At 40.1% G+C, this 18,144-nt stretch overlaps 1 protein-coding gene across 4 annotated transcripts in view; it reads left to right on the top strand.

Moving 5' to 3' along the window:
• The window catches only part of si:dkeyp-14d3.1 (transmembrane protein 132C), a 135,720-nt gene that overhangs the window by 18,048 nt on the left and 99,528 nt on the right, over positions 1-18,144 (top strand). For 2 of the 4 annotated variants that reach the window (XM_020094097.2, XM_069524111.1), the window contains exon 2: positions 17,199-18,081. In XM_020094097.2, coding sequence (XP_019949656.2) covers positions 17,199-18,081 — 883 coding nt within the window. Of the gene's footprint in view, positions 1-17,195; positions 18,082-18,144 lie in introns of all 4 variants that reach the window. The other 2 variants (XM_069524112.1, XM_020094099.2) reach the window with 1 other exon arrangement.

The raw sequence follows: 18,144 nt of genomic DNA on the forward strand, positions 1-18,144 counted from the left end.
AGATTTTGCATAAACCTGAAGAAAAATATGCTTGGCAGTCGAGCTCATGTTGTGGCGTCTCCGACCCCTCGTAAATATCATCTTTCAGGGATACTTTTAAGAAGATATCGCAGTCCTCTGTTGTGCTCGGCAGGCAGACAGGTTTTTGGCAGAGCTGTCAACAGGATGATGTTTTTATAGCAGGTTTTTTAGTGGGTTACCAGATTTATGAAAGGAAGCAGTCGTGTCAAAGTTATAGTTAGTAATATTTTACACCTGGAAGAACAATAACCTCAACTGTCTTATAGCGGCTGAACAAGTCCACTGGAGCTGAGTAAAGTTTATAACAATCAGGTGATAACACACTCTCACCTGAGTACTGACTGTTTTGTTGTATAACGATAGAGTGGGGGGACAAGGATTTTTGTTTTCAGCAGTAATAATGTATTTAGTTTTGTTTCATTGAGATTTTCTCTTCATTATAATATTTTTTAAAAAGGGATGGTTTTTGAATACAAACGGTAGAAAGACAATAGAACATGAGGGGCACAAGTGATCCGGATGATTTGAACATTTCCAGATCATTTCAGTTACAATTGTATGTGGAGATACAGTTTGTCCCATTACTTACTGTGGCAGCTGCCATAGTCTCATTTGTCTTGATATAGTTTCATAGTGTTTTGACACTTCTCATAATAACATAAAAGATAAATACAGATGAAAAAGTGAATAATGTTTTGGGTTAATTATTCTTCCTGACTACAGCATTCACTATCGTCAATACCTGGTAATTAGCAGCAAGCTATAAACTGGAGTGAACATGACTTGCGAGCTATAGATGTAATGGTTCATAAGGTTGATATATGACTACCTTAGTTCTCCTCTCCTTATTTTCACAGCAACAGTATAAGACTTCACAATAATTACTGCACCATTTCCTTCTCTGCTTTTCATGGGGTTTCAATCTAACTTTACTCAGTTAGGAGAAACCATGGTGCTTTAGGTTGGCCTATTGAGGATTAACTCAAACAACGATTTTTCTACTGCTCCCGCCTGCAGAGCTGCTCCGCATCTAAGAGTGTTTGTAGAACTAAAGTTCTAATTAGCTTCTGTTTCCTAACTTATTTTTTTCAACACATTAGAAACCGTCTGTATTCGCTCAAGAGGAATCTTCTTGTCTTCTTGGATTTCCTATACACTAGTTTGCTGTTAATCACTGAAATAAAGTTCAGACAGGCAGCCGGACAGGAAGACTTTGAAAACAAAACGTGCCAGCCACATTGCTAGATGGAAACATTTCTTTAAATCTAACAGGTTTTGTCAGTAGCATGAAAGCGCAGCTGTTTCTCTCTGATCTGGTCTGAAATAGAAACATTTTTCTCCCTTTGCTTTAATAGCTTTCTTTCTCTGGCCCAAAATAGAGCCACACTTCCCTGGAGTTACTCTTCACTTTGACAGGTGTGAGGTTAAACTGCAGATTTGAAGCTAGTCCATCTGGAGCCACAATAAAGGCTCCTTTCAGTGTGGGGACACCGGACACTGCTTCTACAGAGGGGAAGAGAATCTAGTTTTTATAGGTCCATCGGAAAAAAACTGATACCTACCATACTATCTGTTTTTTAAACATTAATTTAGAGATGCTGTGTTTTTATTTACTTAGGTGCTTTGTGCCGAATGTGCAGCAGAGTAAGAGAAGGGACCTTGACCTGTTTTCAGAGGTGAAAACATGGGAGCAGAGAGTCATAGGCTTCTGTGCTCAGTTCAACATCAACCATTACTATTATTAAAATATAGAGCAAATACACACGAGCCTAAAGATTTTCTTCAATAATTGCATCATATTACATATCGCCATGTAAGATTCAACTCAGTCTATTTTAACTGACAGACTTTGTCCTTTTAGAGTTACATCCCAGTGGATCAGGTCAGAAATGATACAAATGAAAAGCATCAGCGACGCATACCCTCCATATAAGTGCTTAATATATCCCAATCATTACACTCTAATGATGACATTTCATAATGATATCATCATGATTTCATTCATACCATATAATGACGAATGATGGTTAATCTAAATAAGCTGTGGATTGTGTCTCAAAACTTATTGGTTGCAAGTATGCATTACCACTTCTATGACGTAATTTTCCGACTTCTGACTGTTGTGGCGATTTCACACCATCCATTCATCCATCCTTACTGCTTTATTCTTTTAAAGGTCGTGGGGGACTTTAGCCAAACTCAGCTGACATGGGGTGAGAGGCGGGGTACACTCTGGACAGGTCAGCAGCCTATCACGGGCTAACATACAGAAACAAAGAAGCAAACAGCCAATCACGCTCTCATTCACCCCTATGATAAATCTAGACTGCAATCAACCTAACATTAATCTGAATATCTCCAACGCAAACCTTTGTCCACTGTGCCACCCTGACTCCTACCATATGATCATGATTTACTATTATTCTATAAATCCTAGGTCGGGTCTATAGCCATATGATGCCTGGATGCTTAGAAAAATGCATTTTTGAACTATGCATTACTTAATTTTCACTTCTCATATAATATCATAAAATGGGGAATCAATTTCTGATCAAAATGAGGTTCAGAATGTCTCTCTAGCCCTATTAATTGCAGAGTTAACTTGGAAAATGTGTTTTTCAGGCCATGTTTTTGTTGACCTTGACCTTTGACCAGTCAGGTCCAAAATTAATGATCTGGAGATACACTCCCAAGTAATAGCTTGGTGAAAATCTGTCCATGACACACACACACACGCACTCCTAGACAACATTCTGTTTATGGCTGGAGTGCAGCATGATTAACCAAAGAAAAACATTCAAGGGAAACAAAGTTTAGGCTAAGTACAAAAATATTAATAACATTAAAAGTTAAGTTTAACAAAATCACAAAAGACAACAGAAAATTATACTCAAAGCAAAATGAAGCACACACACACACACACACACACACACACACACACACACACACAAACACACACACACACACACACACACACACACACACACACACACACACACACACACACACACACACACACACACACACAGCCTAGATGCTGCCAAATGCGCTACTGGCACAGGCACTGGACACTGACCTTTATGATGCGAGATGCTAACAAGCTCACATTCCTTCATGTCCAAACTTGGTTAATGTGTGTGTACATCAGGTTTCACTGGATAAAAAAAAAGAAGCATTGTATTTGTGCCCTCAATAGCTTGATCTCATGTCCACTCTGTACAGCCGGGGTTTTCGCAGTATGACTTCATGGGTCTGAAAAATCAAGATGAACACAACAACAACCACCATTCATCTGCCCTTTTGACAGACTCATTTAAAATGTGCCAAATTAGCTATCAGCAGTTCCTGTTAGCAATCAACCCTTGAATGTACTGGCAACTTACACTGGATTACTTTTATATATAATTCAGACACACATAATAATGACGTCTTCACGGAGCACAATTCACAAAGACTTTGAAATATGCAAATCATTCAGTGTTTTTATTTTTGACTCATGAGAGAAGCAGTGCAGTTTATGACAAGACCACAGCGGGGAAATGAAGCAAACCTAGTATGCACCGGTAAATATTCAGATCGTAAACAGAGATGCATTCTGGTCGTCTTGTTATTTGGCTACCAGCTGTCAACTCTCAGATGATGGAGCTTCACACAAGCACTTGGATCCATCAGTAAGATAGATGGTTCAAAGCAATACATGGTTTGATGTGGACATGCGGATACAAACTAAAGTACATTTTTGTCTTTTTGCGTTTGCGTGGATTTAAGTCCATGTTTATTAGCTGCAAACACCCAACAGCTGTTATTAAGGAACACACACCGAGTGCATCTGAGGATCTGTTTTACTGACAGCGGTGACGGGCTTGATTTTAAAAAGTCCCAGGAAATTTTAAGGAATATCACTTATTCAACAGCAGAGCACACTTCTTTTCTGCCACTGTCTTTTGTGCATTGATAAAGTGTGTTCATGCAACCTGGGAGTGCTTTGAATTTCTCGCTCCGCAAGTTGAAACATTTTCAAATTAAGTAGACAAATCTTTTCACAGCCCAGAGTGAACCCACACCTGTTTCTCATCGTCTACGTCTTTCTATTGACTTTGAATGTGTTCGTAACCGTCTCGAAATTTTGCTTGGCAATTACACTGAAAGGGCCATTCAGTGATCCAGTCATCAATATTAAGCCTTTTCATATTAGTACTGCAAGGTATTATCAGCATAATTATTGTTCAATTATTTAGCAATAACCCTGTAGTCGGGTAATACACAACATAGAAGAGTAAGCCCAGAAAAAAACCTCATAAGTGATGTGAGGATCACATTCATCGCAGTTTGGCTGCATTTATGGGAATCCAGCCTTGTCAGGAGAGCTCCAGGCAGAATTTATCATCCTATATGTGGCTGACCTTGGGGAGAGGTTTACCAGTAGATTTGGGGAGGGAGCAGGGTTGGATATGGAGGCATTTAAGCATGCAGAGACGCGACAGAACTCCTTCATTTACTAGCTGATTTTAACACCTTGCTATAAATAAAGGGATCTGGGAGAAACATTTCCACTCTGTACAGACGATATAAACGGATTTAATTAACTTGCAGATTTTACTGCTATCATCCACTGGCTCCTGAGCAAACCCCCTAAAGCCTCAGAATATTGGCTTGAACAAATAGTAAGTAAAAACACTTCATTGTGAGACTTTCTGACCACATTTGAACTCTGAATTTGCTGGGTTTGTAAAAGTTTGTTATTAATGCGCCTTGACTCGAGGAGGAGAGGAACATGTTGTGGCTTGATTTGCGCCCACTTTCATTACCAGAGGCTGCCTCACACTCATCAGAGAATCACAGTACTTCATCTTCAAGCTGCAAAAATCACAGACTTCACCATCCATAATAAATCTGCTTTGCTTGTGCTGAATAATGTCCTCGTTTAATATTTGTTGGTTCCGTGATTTGATGCAGTGTAAATGTTTTTTCCTGGTTAGCACACTTCAAGAGGGGAACCATGAGTTGAAAAACAGAGAAAAGTAAATTACAGTGACAATAAAGTCTATTTTAACATGATGCCCAGCAGACGCACAATAGCCATTCAAGCTTGGGGGGAATGTGCCAGTAATGGTATTTTATTATATTACAAATTTTCTATAAGATGATTTAATGGTCATTTTATACTTTGAGTATTAAGGATGTGGCTCCACTTCGTCCCTCTATTCAGAAATATACCAGATACAAACACTGCCATCTTGAAACAATGTCATCATTTGGTGCCAGAGTCTGTGCAGTTGTAATTAGGGGATGGGGTCCCACCGATACATGCACTTGACCAATCGCGAGTCAGTCTCACCTGTCAATCATGATGTTATTATAGCATTATAAAAAACTATTGGCGTTATACACGCTGAACTGCTTTGGAAGATGGTTAGCTTTGTAGTAACTGAAGTTTAGTGGCCACCAGTTATAAAGCTTTTGCTCACTGGTTCATAGACAATAGCATCCTATTAAATATTAAAGGATAGCTGTGTAAATCTTATGGCAGGTAGCCAACACAATCACAGGTTATAGTGAGTAACACTGAATTCAATGTGATATTTCCAGGTCAGGATGCAGGAAAATGTCATAATTTTTTTTTAAAAACGACAGAAAGCAGCAGACCTGTCACCAGTTTCAGAGGAAGGTAATCCGTGGGGAAATTTATAGTCTGTTTTTCCTTCTCTCTTTGTAGTTGTGTCAGTGGGGGGTTGGTTATAGGTTAAATATACCCTAAATCCTTCAATATACTGTATAAGTATAAACTTCCCCAGACAAAAGAAAATAACTCTGCAATTCATATAATACCAGAAAATTGCAGAGTTATTTTCTTTTGTCTGGGTAAGGACCCTTGCCACAGTGATTGTTATCAATTGTCAGTAATCCTCCTGTATAATCCTATTTGTATAATTGTTGTAGCATTTCTAACCTTACCAAGCTCTCCTCTGTAGGTGGCCTACTGTCCTTGTTGGATTTGTGTGCACTGTCCTAACAGAGTGCACTCACCATTAAATGTCCCTGTGCACCCACAAAGAGGCTATCTGACTCTGCCCTGTGAATGCCTCTGTATTTAGTCTGATTTATGATACCTTTTTGCAATAATGGCCGGTGTGAGGGGAAGAGATTCATTAGAGGAATCTAGTTTATGTTTTAGAAAAGTCCGGAGGGGCTATGGGAATACTGATTGGCACACAGATGTGTGTTTGTCTCTCCCCTCCAACCCAAGCCAAAGGCTCCCAACCCTTTCCCCCTCCAGCCATGTGCACTGATTGTCACAAAGGAGATGCTGTTCTCTGCCTGTGGGATACCCAGGATGTCCAGGGTACTTGCCTCCCAGTCTGCAGTCTCCTGCTGCGTTAACACTGGTTCAGACATATTAGTCCTCCTTGCAGCACCTGTTGGCGCTCTCTGCATCCCTTAATGACATCCAAATTGACCCTCCCAGCCGCTAACAGTGGCGACTATTTGGGACCGTCTTTTTCATCCACAGCTTTACCAAATAGGCCAGTGGCACAGCATTGCAGTGTTTACTCTTCATCGGTCGATACTCTTTAATTCCCGAGATAATGCTTTCTCTCATGGACTCAAAATAGGTCTTCCTCCTCCCCCAGAGAAGCAACAGGCCCATTACTCTTTATTAGCTCTTAGCATCTTAAATGTGGCCATCCATTAGAGGCAAAGCAACAAACATCCCCAGCAGGTCTCTCGGTAGCCTGCCAGTGTGCGCGCATACACACACGCAAAATTAAATCAGACCCTAATCAAGGACAATTATTGCATGTTGAAATGTATTCTTATCAAAAATATAGTTTGGTCCCTTTGAAGATTTCAAAAGCTTGTTTTGTGGCCCAACCTCTCTCCTTCATGAGTCTTACTTAACGGCCAGACATACACCACAGACCTCTACCTGCCTGAATGATTTCTCCTCTATGGAGGCTGGCATGAAGTAATACCATACTGTGTCATGTATTGATTCTTTTCCCAGTTCCTCTTTCCTGAATTTCTTGGTGGCTCAAAAGCATAAATCATCTGCAATGATCCTTGAAGGAAATAAGTATTTATTATTCTTGATGCATGGTCACAAATTCAATAGCCCTTATTAATTGAACATGGTGAGAAATATGATGTGCGTACTCCAATGGGACTAGAGCGCTTTCTATCATCCCTCATGTTTAAGACTGTCCTGCTTGGCATTCATAGCAAAGTCCAGAATGATCTGGGGTCAAGATGAGGTTCAAAGGGACTATTATTGTAAACCTTGGCAAAGAGTGTTTTCCTGTCAGCTTTGCAATATGTTTTATTGTTTTCCATTACCAGAAAACCATGTTTACTTTATGAATGCAGGATAATCCCCTTGTATTTAAACCTACTTCAAGGCCCCATACACACCTGGTATTTACGTCCTTAGAGATCCAATCACAAATGGCCAGCATGTGTGTTCACACCTGGCATTAAAATGTGTCACTTTCCCGCTCTACATGCAAATGAACACATATCTCATTTGTGTTAGTATACACCAAATTATGTTGTTTTGACCCAGTCTGAGTTTACAGATGTGTCTGATGTCACTGATTGTGTATGTCTGTGTCAGCATGAGAGGTGCTGAATGAATCTCGTGCAGCTGCAGATCAGTCACAATGTCGTGGTCAGTGTTGTTATTTTGTCGATGGCCACAAACAGGTCAGCTTATGGGCAAAGATAATCAGGAAAAAAAGGTTCAGTTCAAAGCGAAAATGAACTCAGCTGTCTGGCATGATCGGATCACTATCCGATCTGACTGTGTTCACACCTGAATTTAAGGCTGTCCACTTATTCAAAACGCAAAGATTTTTAATCTCAGGTGACTATACACTACTGAAAACATAATTCTTGCAGATCGTACTAATTCCTCCATACCGGACCTTCTAGAGAATCCATGTATCATGGTGCGATTACTTTATTATTTTGCTCATTCTTGCTCATCTACTTTTGCCACTTCCTGTTGAGCTGTCTGCCCTTGTCCCATATTCTGTCTGTCTTGATTTGTGTGTTGAAGCGGAAAGACAGGCACCCAACACCCCATTCAGCCATTTACTTCTGTGTCCACCCACAATATTACAGCCAGGAGTGCGTGGTAGGAATTGTGGCCTCTCCATCCCTGGTGTCTATTGTGGCTCTTCATTTACTCAACCACTGCCAATGTGAAGGCTGCTCTTCGCTCCACCAGTCCTCTTCTATACATATCCTAGCGTGGAGCCCCAGTGGTAGGATGAGTGAGCCTGCGTGAGCCTGGGAATAGAAGGGGAGCTGCTTGGCTAGTTAGCACTCATCTGGTACCATCCTTTCTCCTCTGCACTACAGTGTCTGACAGTAAAACTTCTGACTGGTCAGCTTCAAAACTGGAAAGCAAAAATTGACTCTATGTGACTCTAAGTGGCATCAGATATTCATAAGTGACAACTAAATTAATCAGAACCAAAACAGTTATTAGGCTATTACATGCTGTATGCTTGTAATACAGCATGTACAGTTAGAGAAACTAGATTACACAGAAAGTAGAGCAGTACTGACAGAGACCGAAAAATCTATTTCCTCAATGAGACACAAAGATTTTCTTCCAATTAACTGTTCCATAATCAGAGCTGAAAGTCCGAGTGTGACTTCATCATTTAAATGCTCAGCCTGCTGTTGTTATCCTACATCTGCAAGTAAGAGGAAATCTGTATCTGAACAAGTTGGAGTCAATGTCAATGACAGCAGCATGTCTCTGACGTAGTAGAAATAATCGTTATCATGTTCATTGACTGACTTTAGCCTGTCAGCAAGTTTGCACTAAAAACAAAGTACAACTGAGGTGGATGGGACAGTTTTTAGTTTTTCAGATCACAAATCAAATTAAAATGTTATCCTCATGATGGTGCTAGATGAAAAATTAAGGAATCACCAGAGTTTACAAAAAAGAGGAAAAGAGAGTAGATCACCAAACTCATTAGCATACATCATCTGGACACATAGACTGTATTTAAAGATGGACAACATAACTGCTTCCCACAAGTGAAACCAGATCATCTTGATCGCCCCCTGGTGGCATTCTGAATTTTAAACCCTGCCCTCCTTCAGTCTGTCTTATTTTATGAAGTTCTTATCACAGGTGTATGTTTAAGTGATTCTTTTTCGGGCAAGTTTGGTTAAAATTTGTTATTTGAGGATGTAAAAGAGGGGTCGATTGGTGAATAGTCAGCTGGACATTAATACTTTGGCTCCAGACCACGATAACATGGAAGATTGCAGAACCCTCATCCAGGATAGTATAGCTTAATTTGAATACAACAGGAGGAAGTGTCCATCTTTTTGTTGTATACAGTCTATGTATGGGAACCATGAAAGCCTTCAATCAATTGGATGTGGGAATACTACACTGGATGAGTGAAAACTTTGACCTGCTTGTGGTGCTAGACATAAAAACAGGGGATTATCAAAGTCATAAGAATAGTTTCTATGGGATCAGTGTCTATTTGTACAAGATCAATATCAATAGCTACAACACATTTCCCTAACTCACACAAGTACCAACTTTATTTTCGCAGTAGAGGAAAAAAGTCATTGCAATGCATCTGTTGAGGACCATTAATATCTGCACAGAATTTTGTGACAAATCAAATTAAAGTTGTGGAGAGGTTTCACCCAGGACCAACAGATTTTTCCGTCCACTAATCTACACAGTTTAACTGCCAGGGTAAAAATGACACACTGCTTGTGTGCAGACATACACCGCTTCCATTCAACTGTAACATTTTATGAAGCCCCCATCCTCTATTTTGTTCACAGAGGTTCCTCAGCTGCTCCATGAGGAAAACTCAGCCTCGACACTCTTTCAATATAGAGAGGAAAGAGAAATATGCCTGTATATTAAAAACTGGAAGTGAAGAGATTCAAACATTAGAATTATCTGTCTCAGCATAATGCTTTCTATCCTTTTACACTTTAATGCCACACAATAGGGAACTTTAATTATAAATGATGTGGAACATAAAGTGTATGCTGAAGTAGACATTTTTCTCAGTTGAATTATCATTATTTTTCTTTTATCTTTGCATTTCTATGCCAGATTAATGTTACGTGCACCCCCATTTTTTATGAATATATGTGATTACCATATTCGGGATCCTCTAACATTTCTTGTTAGGACAATTAGTCAATTACAGTCAGCACAAGTACATTTCTAAATTGCTTGATGTTAAGAAAATTGTCAGTTGCTGTTATTACACGGTTTATACAGTTACATTTGTGAACTGAACTATACAAGCAATTTACACACACAAACCAAAAAGAACACCATTCCCACCCCACAACATACATCCCATACTCCCTGCTGTCACTCAGTTGGCCACACTGGCTCCCCTTTGCTACTGCATGGCATGCACATATGTGAAGTATATACACAACCACAAACCATTATAATTCAAGGCACTTAGTGATGTGAAATGAATTAAAAAATGTAGGAATTACATATGATATCATCAGAGGTCAGATTGAAGCTGTATGTATGTGTCAAGGGTGCCAGCATAATAATGTCATTATTCATTCCTGTATTTGTGTGGAAGGTTTGTCAAAGAATATCAGAAAGTATCTCCACATCTTAACAAATTTCCTTTCGGAACCCTGTAATGTGTACCTGATTTTTTTTCAAGCTTCAGGTTAAACAGCACTTCCGTTATCCAGTGGGAGACTGAGGGTGAGGCAGCATCCTTCCACCTCAAAAGTATCAGGCGATGAGCCAAGAGGGTAGTGAAAGCTACGACCCTTTGACCCCCATCAGGCAGCTGCATCCCCTCAGGAATAATTCTGAACAGCGACATAAGGGGGTCTGGATCGATTTTTACACTTAATACTGTAGAAAGAGCTTTGAAAATAGCTTTCCAATACCCCTCCAGGTTGGGGCATAGCCAGAACATGTGAATCAGTGTTGCATCCGTCGATTTACACCTGTCACATGCCGGGTCAATTTGTGGGTATAGTTTAGCAAGTTTGGATTTGAATAGATGCACTCGATGAACCACTTTAAATTGAAGCAAAGAGGACGAGTGAACTCTCTTCAAAATCTTAGTCCAAGTTCCCTTATCAATTGTTATTTGCAAATCTCGTTCCCATGCATTCCTAATACCGGACAAGGAAGGGCAGTCCAAGTTAGAAATTAGCCCTAGCAAAGATGTAATTGCGCCTTTGTCTATTGGATTAGAAGACATGATACCATCAATTATTTTCTTGGGAGGCTTATGGGGAAACTGTGGGACAAACCCCATAATATAATGCCTTATCTGTAAATATCTAAAAAAAATGGGAACTGGGTATTGAACAACTGTTCGGAAAAGGCAAATCTGTTGTCTATGAAGAGGTCACGGAAACATTTTAAGCCCCTGTCGAACTATGGTTTAATAGTTTGTATTTATAAAATGCTTTTCTAGTCTCGATGACCACTCAAAGCACTTTACAGTACAGTTTGCAATTCACTCATTCACACACATATTCATACAGCGCATCTATTTTTGTTCTATGAGGGGCAATTTTGGGGTTCAGCATCTTGCCCAAGGACACTTCGGCATGCAGATGGGGAAGACTGGGGATCAAACTGCCAACCTTCTGGTTGGAGGAAGACCGCTCTACACCTCAGCCACAGTTTCCTCAGTTGAGGGTGTGAAGAGATAGTTGAATGCCACTGGGCTGGAAAGGCAGACGGGACTGTTTTGACATTACATAGCACTTTCTGCTCCATTGCCAATAACAGCTCAGACTGAGCAGGGGTAATGTATTAACCAAACTGCTTTGCCTTTTCGAGTGATCCATCATCACCGCTAGCCTAACTACATATAACTTGTGACCACACCCACACACACACTTGTAACTGCATAGAGAGACGGAGAGAGAGATAGAGGAGTGGGTGGGCAATAATAATTCAATCTGCATACATTTCCCTGAAGGAAAACTAGCTTATTGCTATATAAATCTCATCTCAGATCACCTGCCTCTGGCACTGTCAACCTCCTGACTGAGGACAGGTTTGGGGGTTTCTGTTGTTTTTTAAGTATATGAGATATCTGCGCATCTTGACCTGGAGATATCGATCTAACCTGCTAACTATAACCTGTGATCGTGGTGGTAAAAAATCTCAGCTCTCTGCCATAAGACTCTCACTGCTCTCCTTTAATGTTAGATAAGGTGCAATGCATCAAAAGTCATGACTAGCGAGGGTGAGTGTAAAAACAACCAGATTAAATTATGGCTACTAACTCTATTTAACTACCTGGGACAGCAAACAATGCCCATATTTCTCAAATGCTATTAAGCGTATATAACTAATTGTATTTGAAGATTCTCAGACTTTCAGGCCCTGCAGGCTTTTTCAGTTATAACTGATGAGGTTTCAGGTATTTAAACTTTGTGGGTTGTTAGCTATTTTTAGAGTTAAATTTTATTTTGGTGATCCAACTAGTGGGTGGTTGGGGTTCTTTGGATCCGTTGGAGTAGTGAAATACAAAAGAGCCCAAAGCTGGTGATAGTTGTTTAAGCTGGAAAGGGCCCTGACATATCAAACAATAGTGCTTGAATGAATATTCTCTCAGGGGGCCACATATCTAAGCACTTAGTATCTTATACACCTGCTGCACAGAAAAGCAACAGGAGGTTATAGGTGGTTAAGAAGTATTTGTACACCTGCACTAAATAGTATCTCAGTGATAATGTTTTTGGATTAAACTTGGTAACTTTGTTGGGGGTGGGGTCAGGACCGGCACTATCTAGGTCAAGGTCACAGCTTTGGTAAAAGTTTTAGCCTAAGAAGACACTAATGATTGAACTTTGTGCAAAATGACTGACACAATTTAACCAGCTGAAGCGACTTTGTTCATTTTTCTCAAACCTGAATCTCGCTCATTGCTTAATTCATGCCGTTTTAGCTGCTTCCCTCTGTTGAGTGCAAAGGGGTTAGAACTTGTGTTTTGCTCTTTGTGAATATAGTTACACATACACATGTTCTTCCACAACATTGATATTAAAAGCTACACCACACAGAAAAAATACTTTATGCTCATCAGGTCTTACATTATCATGTATCATGTTTTATATCAATGTTTTGGTCGTCTGCTTGTTTCTTTTTCAATTTTCAAGTTATTATAATTAACAAAACAATTTGTCAACTAATAACAGTCATATGTGCTTAAAGTTCAGACTTTTGATGCTTTAACATTCAATTAAATTGTAGCACATAATGAATATTTAAGACTGCATTCCAGAGTTGGTTCAAGTATCTCAGTGCATTTCTGTTTTTCTTCTGACAGAACAAAGAAGAGAATAATTCATCTTGAAAAAAGCTTTGTACATTTATTAATTCCAACCCATAACACAGGCTGATACTTGTTGATTTATGTTGGATTTGAGTCTGGAGAGTTCCAGGCTTTCTTTGGCTCTAAATAGGATTATTTTCCAATGTATAAATTCAGTGTCAGTTTTCAGGCACTCAGTTTTTTAGTCACAGAGTAAACAAGGTCTGTATGCTCATGCTGAAACTGGCACTGGTTGAGGGCACACACACACTGAAATACAATGGGGAAAGAAATTACCTGCTTTTATTTTATTCTTATCAATTTTTTTATTTGATTTGGACAATGCATGTTAATAAAAAGGGGTTTAAAATGCAGGATGTAAACATGTGGGATTGCAGCAAGAATTCCTATTTACATCTGTAGCCAAATATTTACCTGGATTTGGATGTTGCTTTCTTTTGTTTTTCAACATTTTCTCAGAGAATAATTCATGGATCTTAATGAAAACCAATTTATAATGTTTATAAGTGTGTGAAATTGATGCAAATCCAAAGAAAAATCTGAGAAATCTAGTGAATTCAAATATTGTTTCATAAGAGGACTGTTGGGCCTTGGCATAGTTATGAATATGAACGCTGGATCTTTTATGTTTCTTGAAAAGTCATATACATTTTAGAGCCTTGTGCCTTGAGTGTTTCAGATTCATGCATTAAATATAGTTTAAAGTATAGATGAGCCAAATCAATGCCCACTACTGAAACTAAATGTCAATCAGTGAGTGCTAATTGAACTGTATGGTTTTATAATTTGACACAGTAACAGTTTGGTTGCAGCCATACCAAGATTCTAATTTGTACAGCTTCCATCAGCTCTTTTTCACAAGACTATTCTCAGTTAAAAAAGTGATGACAACACTTTAAGGTTTTGTTTGTACACGAGATGTGCCTCATTACTTTGCAGTAAATAGAATTCAAATACTTGTGTGGATATGTCGGCTCAGTGTGTCTTTTTAACAAGATCTGTCTTCACGTTTTTAGTCAGAAGTTCGTCTTGCTCTTGTGTTGCTCTTGTAAACAATAGAAGATTCATTCATTTGGTCGGGGTCTCGTTTGATCTAATTTGCTTGGATCAAATATGAACAGAGCAGCCTTGCAGAGATTGAACAAATATTCAAATGTAGATCAGCCTTTGATTTTTATTTCATCTTTGTGCTCTGAAATTTAATTCTATCATATTTTGTTTAAAAATCCAGAAGCCTCTTTTTGCCACAAAATGTAAAGTTTGTAAGTCAGTTAACCAGAAAAATGATGGATCTAGTTCACAATCAGTTGTTTAGCATGCATTCTTTCATGGTTTATTAATGAGCAGTGGGTGGTGATTTATGCATGGAATGTTATGTTTTCCAGCTTGTGTAGTAGCAGAGATGTGGGCACATTTGAATTCTTTATATCAGCTGTGAGGAGGAGATTACATTTCTGCAGAGTGAGCGGCTCAGTCCCCTGGAGAGAGCTCTTTGCTTTCACTCTACCTGAGACACGACGACTCAGACATGAGAGTGAGAACAGCGCTGGTGCACAGGGACCAGAGGATGACTTTGTTCCTGACTGTTGTGTCTTGCTGGACTATCAAGCTTTTCATTTGGGAGCGGGGTAATGGCATGTATACAACTTGCCAACAAATGACTCTAAGCGGCTTGTTCAGGGAAAATACAAATTGCTTTGTGGTGCTCAGAAGGTGTGCACACCAGGAAGCTGGCGGTTTCAGCGTAGGACCGCTGGTGCACCAGGGTTGACAGTTGGAGCCTGTGTGCACAATGATGTCCCTCAAGCGGGAAAGGACAGCAGCACTGAGGTCAAGAGGAGCACCACTAATCACAAATTCCTGACTGATTTGTAAACTATCGTGGCGTTGATTTACACGGACGATTGGAGGAAAGAAATCCTGTGGCAGTCAGTATGAAGGGAGTGTAATCACACAGTAGGTTGCTCTTGAGTAGAAGGTCAAAGCCTTTATTTTTATTTTGTGTGCTCCTCAAACAGACAGGCCACAGGTGATAACAAATGAGCATGTACTATTATCTTGTTCTTTGACTATGAACACTGCACATCGAGGGCCTCATTTTAATAATGTCACGAGTCGCTATGATGAGCAGCCATACCTGTTGGACCGTAACATTTCTTCTTTTATAACACTGATAATTCAGAACAGTCAGAGGAATGCATGAGGCTCAGTCAGACTAGCACTGGGCATTGTTATATATGCGTGTCGGTGCTGTTATCAAAACAATATTAATTGCAAAACTACACTCATTTACATATCTGTTTTTTTAGTAAAGAAATGTTTTCTACAAAAACTCATTTTAGTTTCTCAAAAGAAACAAATGCTCTCAATGGTTAAGTGTTTCATAAACACAAGCAGACATACAGGCACATTGCCTAAATGGAATAAAATTGGCTAAGTAATGTTTTCAATCGGGAGCTGTTTTGTTGAAAGAATAGGTAAACAACATTATGAGTCTCACCAGGCATCTGATTCTAACTTTTAATTCTTTTAGATGTTTGGTGTGGACACATTTCAGTTACTCACGTTTGATCAACAGGACACTTTCTTTGCATTTCAGTGGATATCAGTAATTTGATCAAAGGCCGATTTCGTGACTTGACCACATCTTAAATACAGACCCTCAGTCTCAAAATCTAGTTCTGAGACACTTCTAATCAATTCTAATCAAGTTATCACAAATTAACAAACATTATTGATACATTTTGATGGTTATTTTCCTGATTGGGACCAGAGATATTCTTCTTAGGCTGTTGTTGCACAGGATGGGAAGTAACTCAAGTACTTGTGAACCAATGAAACTCAAATAATTTTTTTTAATTTATGGATTTCTTTCAGTTTGTATGTTCTGTTATTGCCTTGCAACTCATTTAATATCTTGTTTATGAGCTTTTTGTCCTTTTTTTGTGAATTAGAGTTGTTATGCATAGAGTGTAAATTGGTTCTAATACGGGTACATTGGCCGATTGTATATATTAAAAGATATTTGACAATGTTTCCTAAAATGTTGTGAAGAGGATGCTGGCAGCCACTGGTAACCAGTGAAGGTAGTGGAGGAGTGGAGGAGCGGTGTAGTGTGAGTGAACATAAGGTTGAAGACCAATCGAGCTACTGCATTCTTGATGAGCTGCAGAGGTCGGATGGCACTAGCAGGTAGACCAGCCAGGAGGGAGTTACAGTAGTCTAGGCGTGAGATGAAAAGAGCCTGGACTAGAACCTGAGTGAGAAGGGGACGTATTCTCCTGATGTTGTGCAGCATGTATCTACACGAGCTGTATGTCTGTGAAAGGCTCATTATTGGCCAATGAATATACATCAGTCAGGCTCTATTGTACAGATTTTAATGTATTTTTGTTTGTGTATGTAATATTGAAAATAAATATATGAACAAAATGAAGTCCACATTCAATTCACAATGATGGGAAAACAGGAAATGTGCTTAATTAATTGTTTTGATTTCAAAATGTTTGTTAAATGAATTTTTTTATAGTGCTAAATTGTTAACTTGTTGTAGCATTGATAAAAACACAAACACTGCTATGTGAGATCTCCATAGAGTTTCAGTGACAGCACACAGACACTTAGGTATCTCACTGTTGTCACAACCAACAGTGAACAGGTACAATAGAACAAGAACATATATGGCATGAAACACACTGTATATACTGTCCTATTATAAGTTCAAATATATTTCACTTTACTAGCTGCTAGTTTTAACAACTGCTTCTCACACCAACAACTTAACTGTGATGAGCTTGTTCTGACATAACTCTTCTCCTGTGTCTCTTGCCGCAGCAGACTGTCGAGTCTTAGAGGGATTGCAGAGATATTCCTCCATCCCCACATACCTGCCTGTCAACTACCAGCTTCTCAACGCTGACTTGGCGTTCTTCCTGAAGGAGGCCAATCAGGATTTCATGCGGAACTCTAGCCTGATGTCGCGGACTGAGCCTTTCTTCATCTACCAGGCTCGAAGTTTGCCCTCCCTGAATGCGAGCTATGGACCTCTGTCTGTGGAGCAGCCCGTCCCTTTGGAGCTCCTTCAGAGCCCGGGCACTTTTCCCGCCTCCTCTGTTTTCACTTTTAACTGGAAAGTGCAGACCTTCCTCATGGATACCAGGATTCACCTGGCCAAGCCCAAAGTCCAGGTTCTGTTCTATATTGCAGGGCGGGACTGGGACGACTACAGTGCCATCGACAAGCTGCCCTGCGTGCACATGTTCGCATTCCATGAGACCCAGGAGGTGCACGGCACTTGCCAGCTGAAAGGGGAGCTGGGGCTGTGCGTGGCAGAGCTGGAGCCGCTGGCCAGCTGGTTCAGCCCTCCAAGTGTAGTGCCTGGACGCCAGAGAAACGTTGAAGTAACAGAGGGCACCCCGGTGGAACTCTACTACACGCTGCAATCCACTGAGGCGGGAGAGTGCCACTCAGAGGAGGCCAGGAAGGACAGCTTCATCCGTTCCAGCCAGGAAGGGCTGTTCGGCTCCTTCACGTCGACGCCACTCAAGAGGATCGGCGGTGTGAAGCTCTACCAGAATCCCTCTCCTCCTCCTCTCGCCGAACACAGGCTGGATAATAACTTTATGGTCATGGTTCCAGCTACGCCCATGAGGCAGAGGGAAACGGTCTCGGCTTTTATCATGGTGTCGGCCTACTCTCCTGTGGAGATCTTCACTCTTAGGTAAGTGCGTTTGTTTTTCTTCTCCATAGAAGTGTCTGACTGCAGACCTTCTCTGTTGGTCTC

This window comes from Paralichthys olivaceus, chromosome 4, assembly GCF_024713975.1.
Source record: "Paralichthys olivaceus isolate ysfri-2021 chromosome 4, ASM2471397v2, whole genome shotgun sequence".
In the NCBI taxonomy this organism is placed as follows: Eukaryota; Metazoa; Chordata; class Actinopteri; order Pleuronectiformes; family Paralichthyidae; genus Paralichthys; species Paralichthys olivaceus.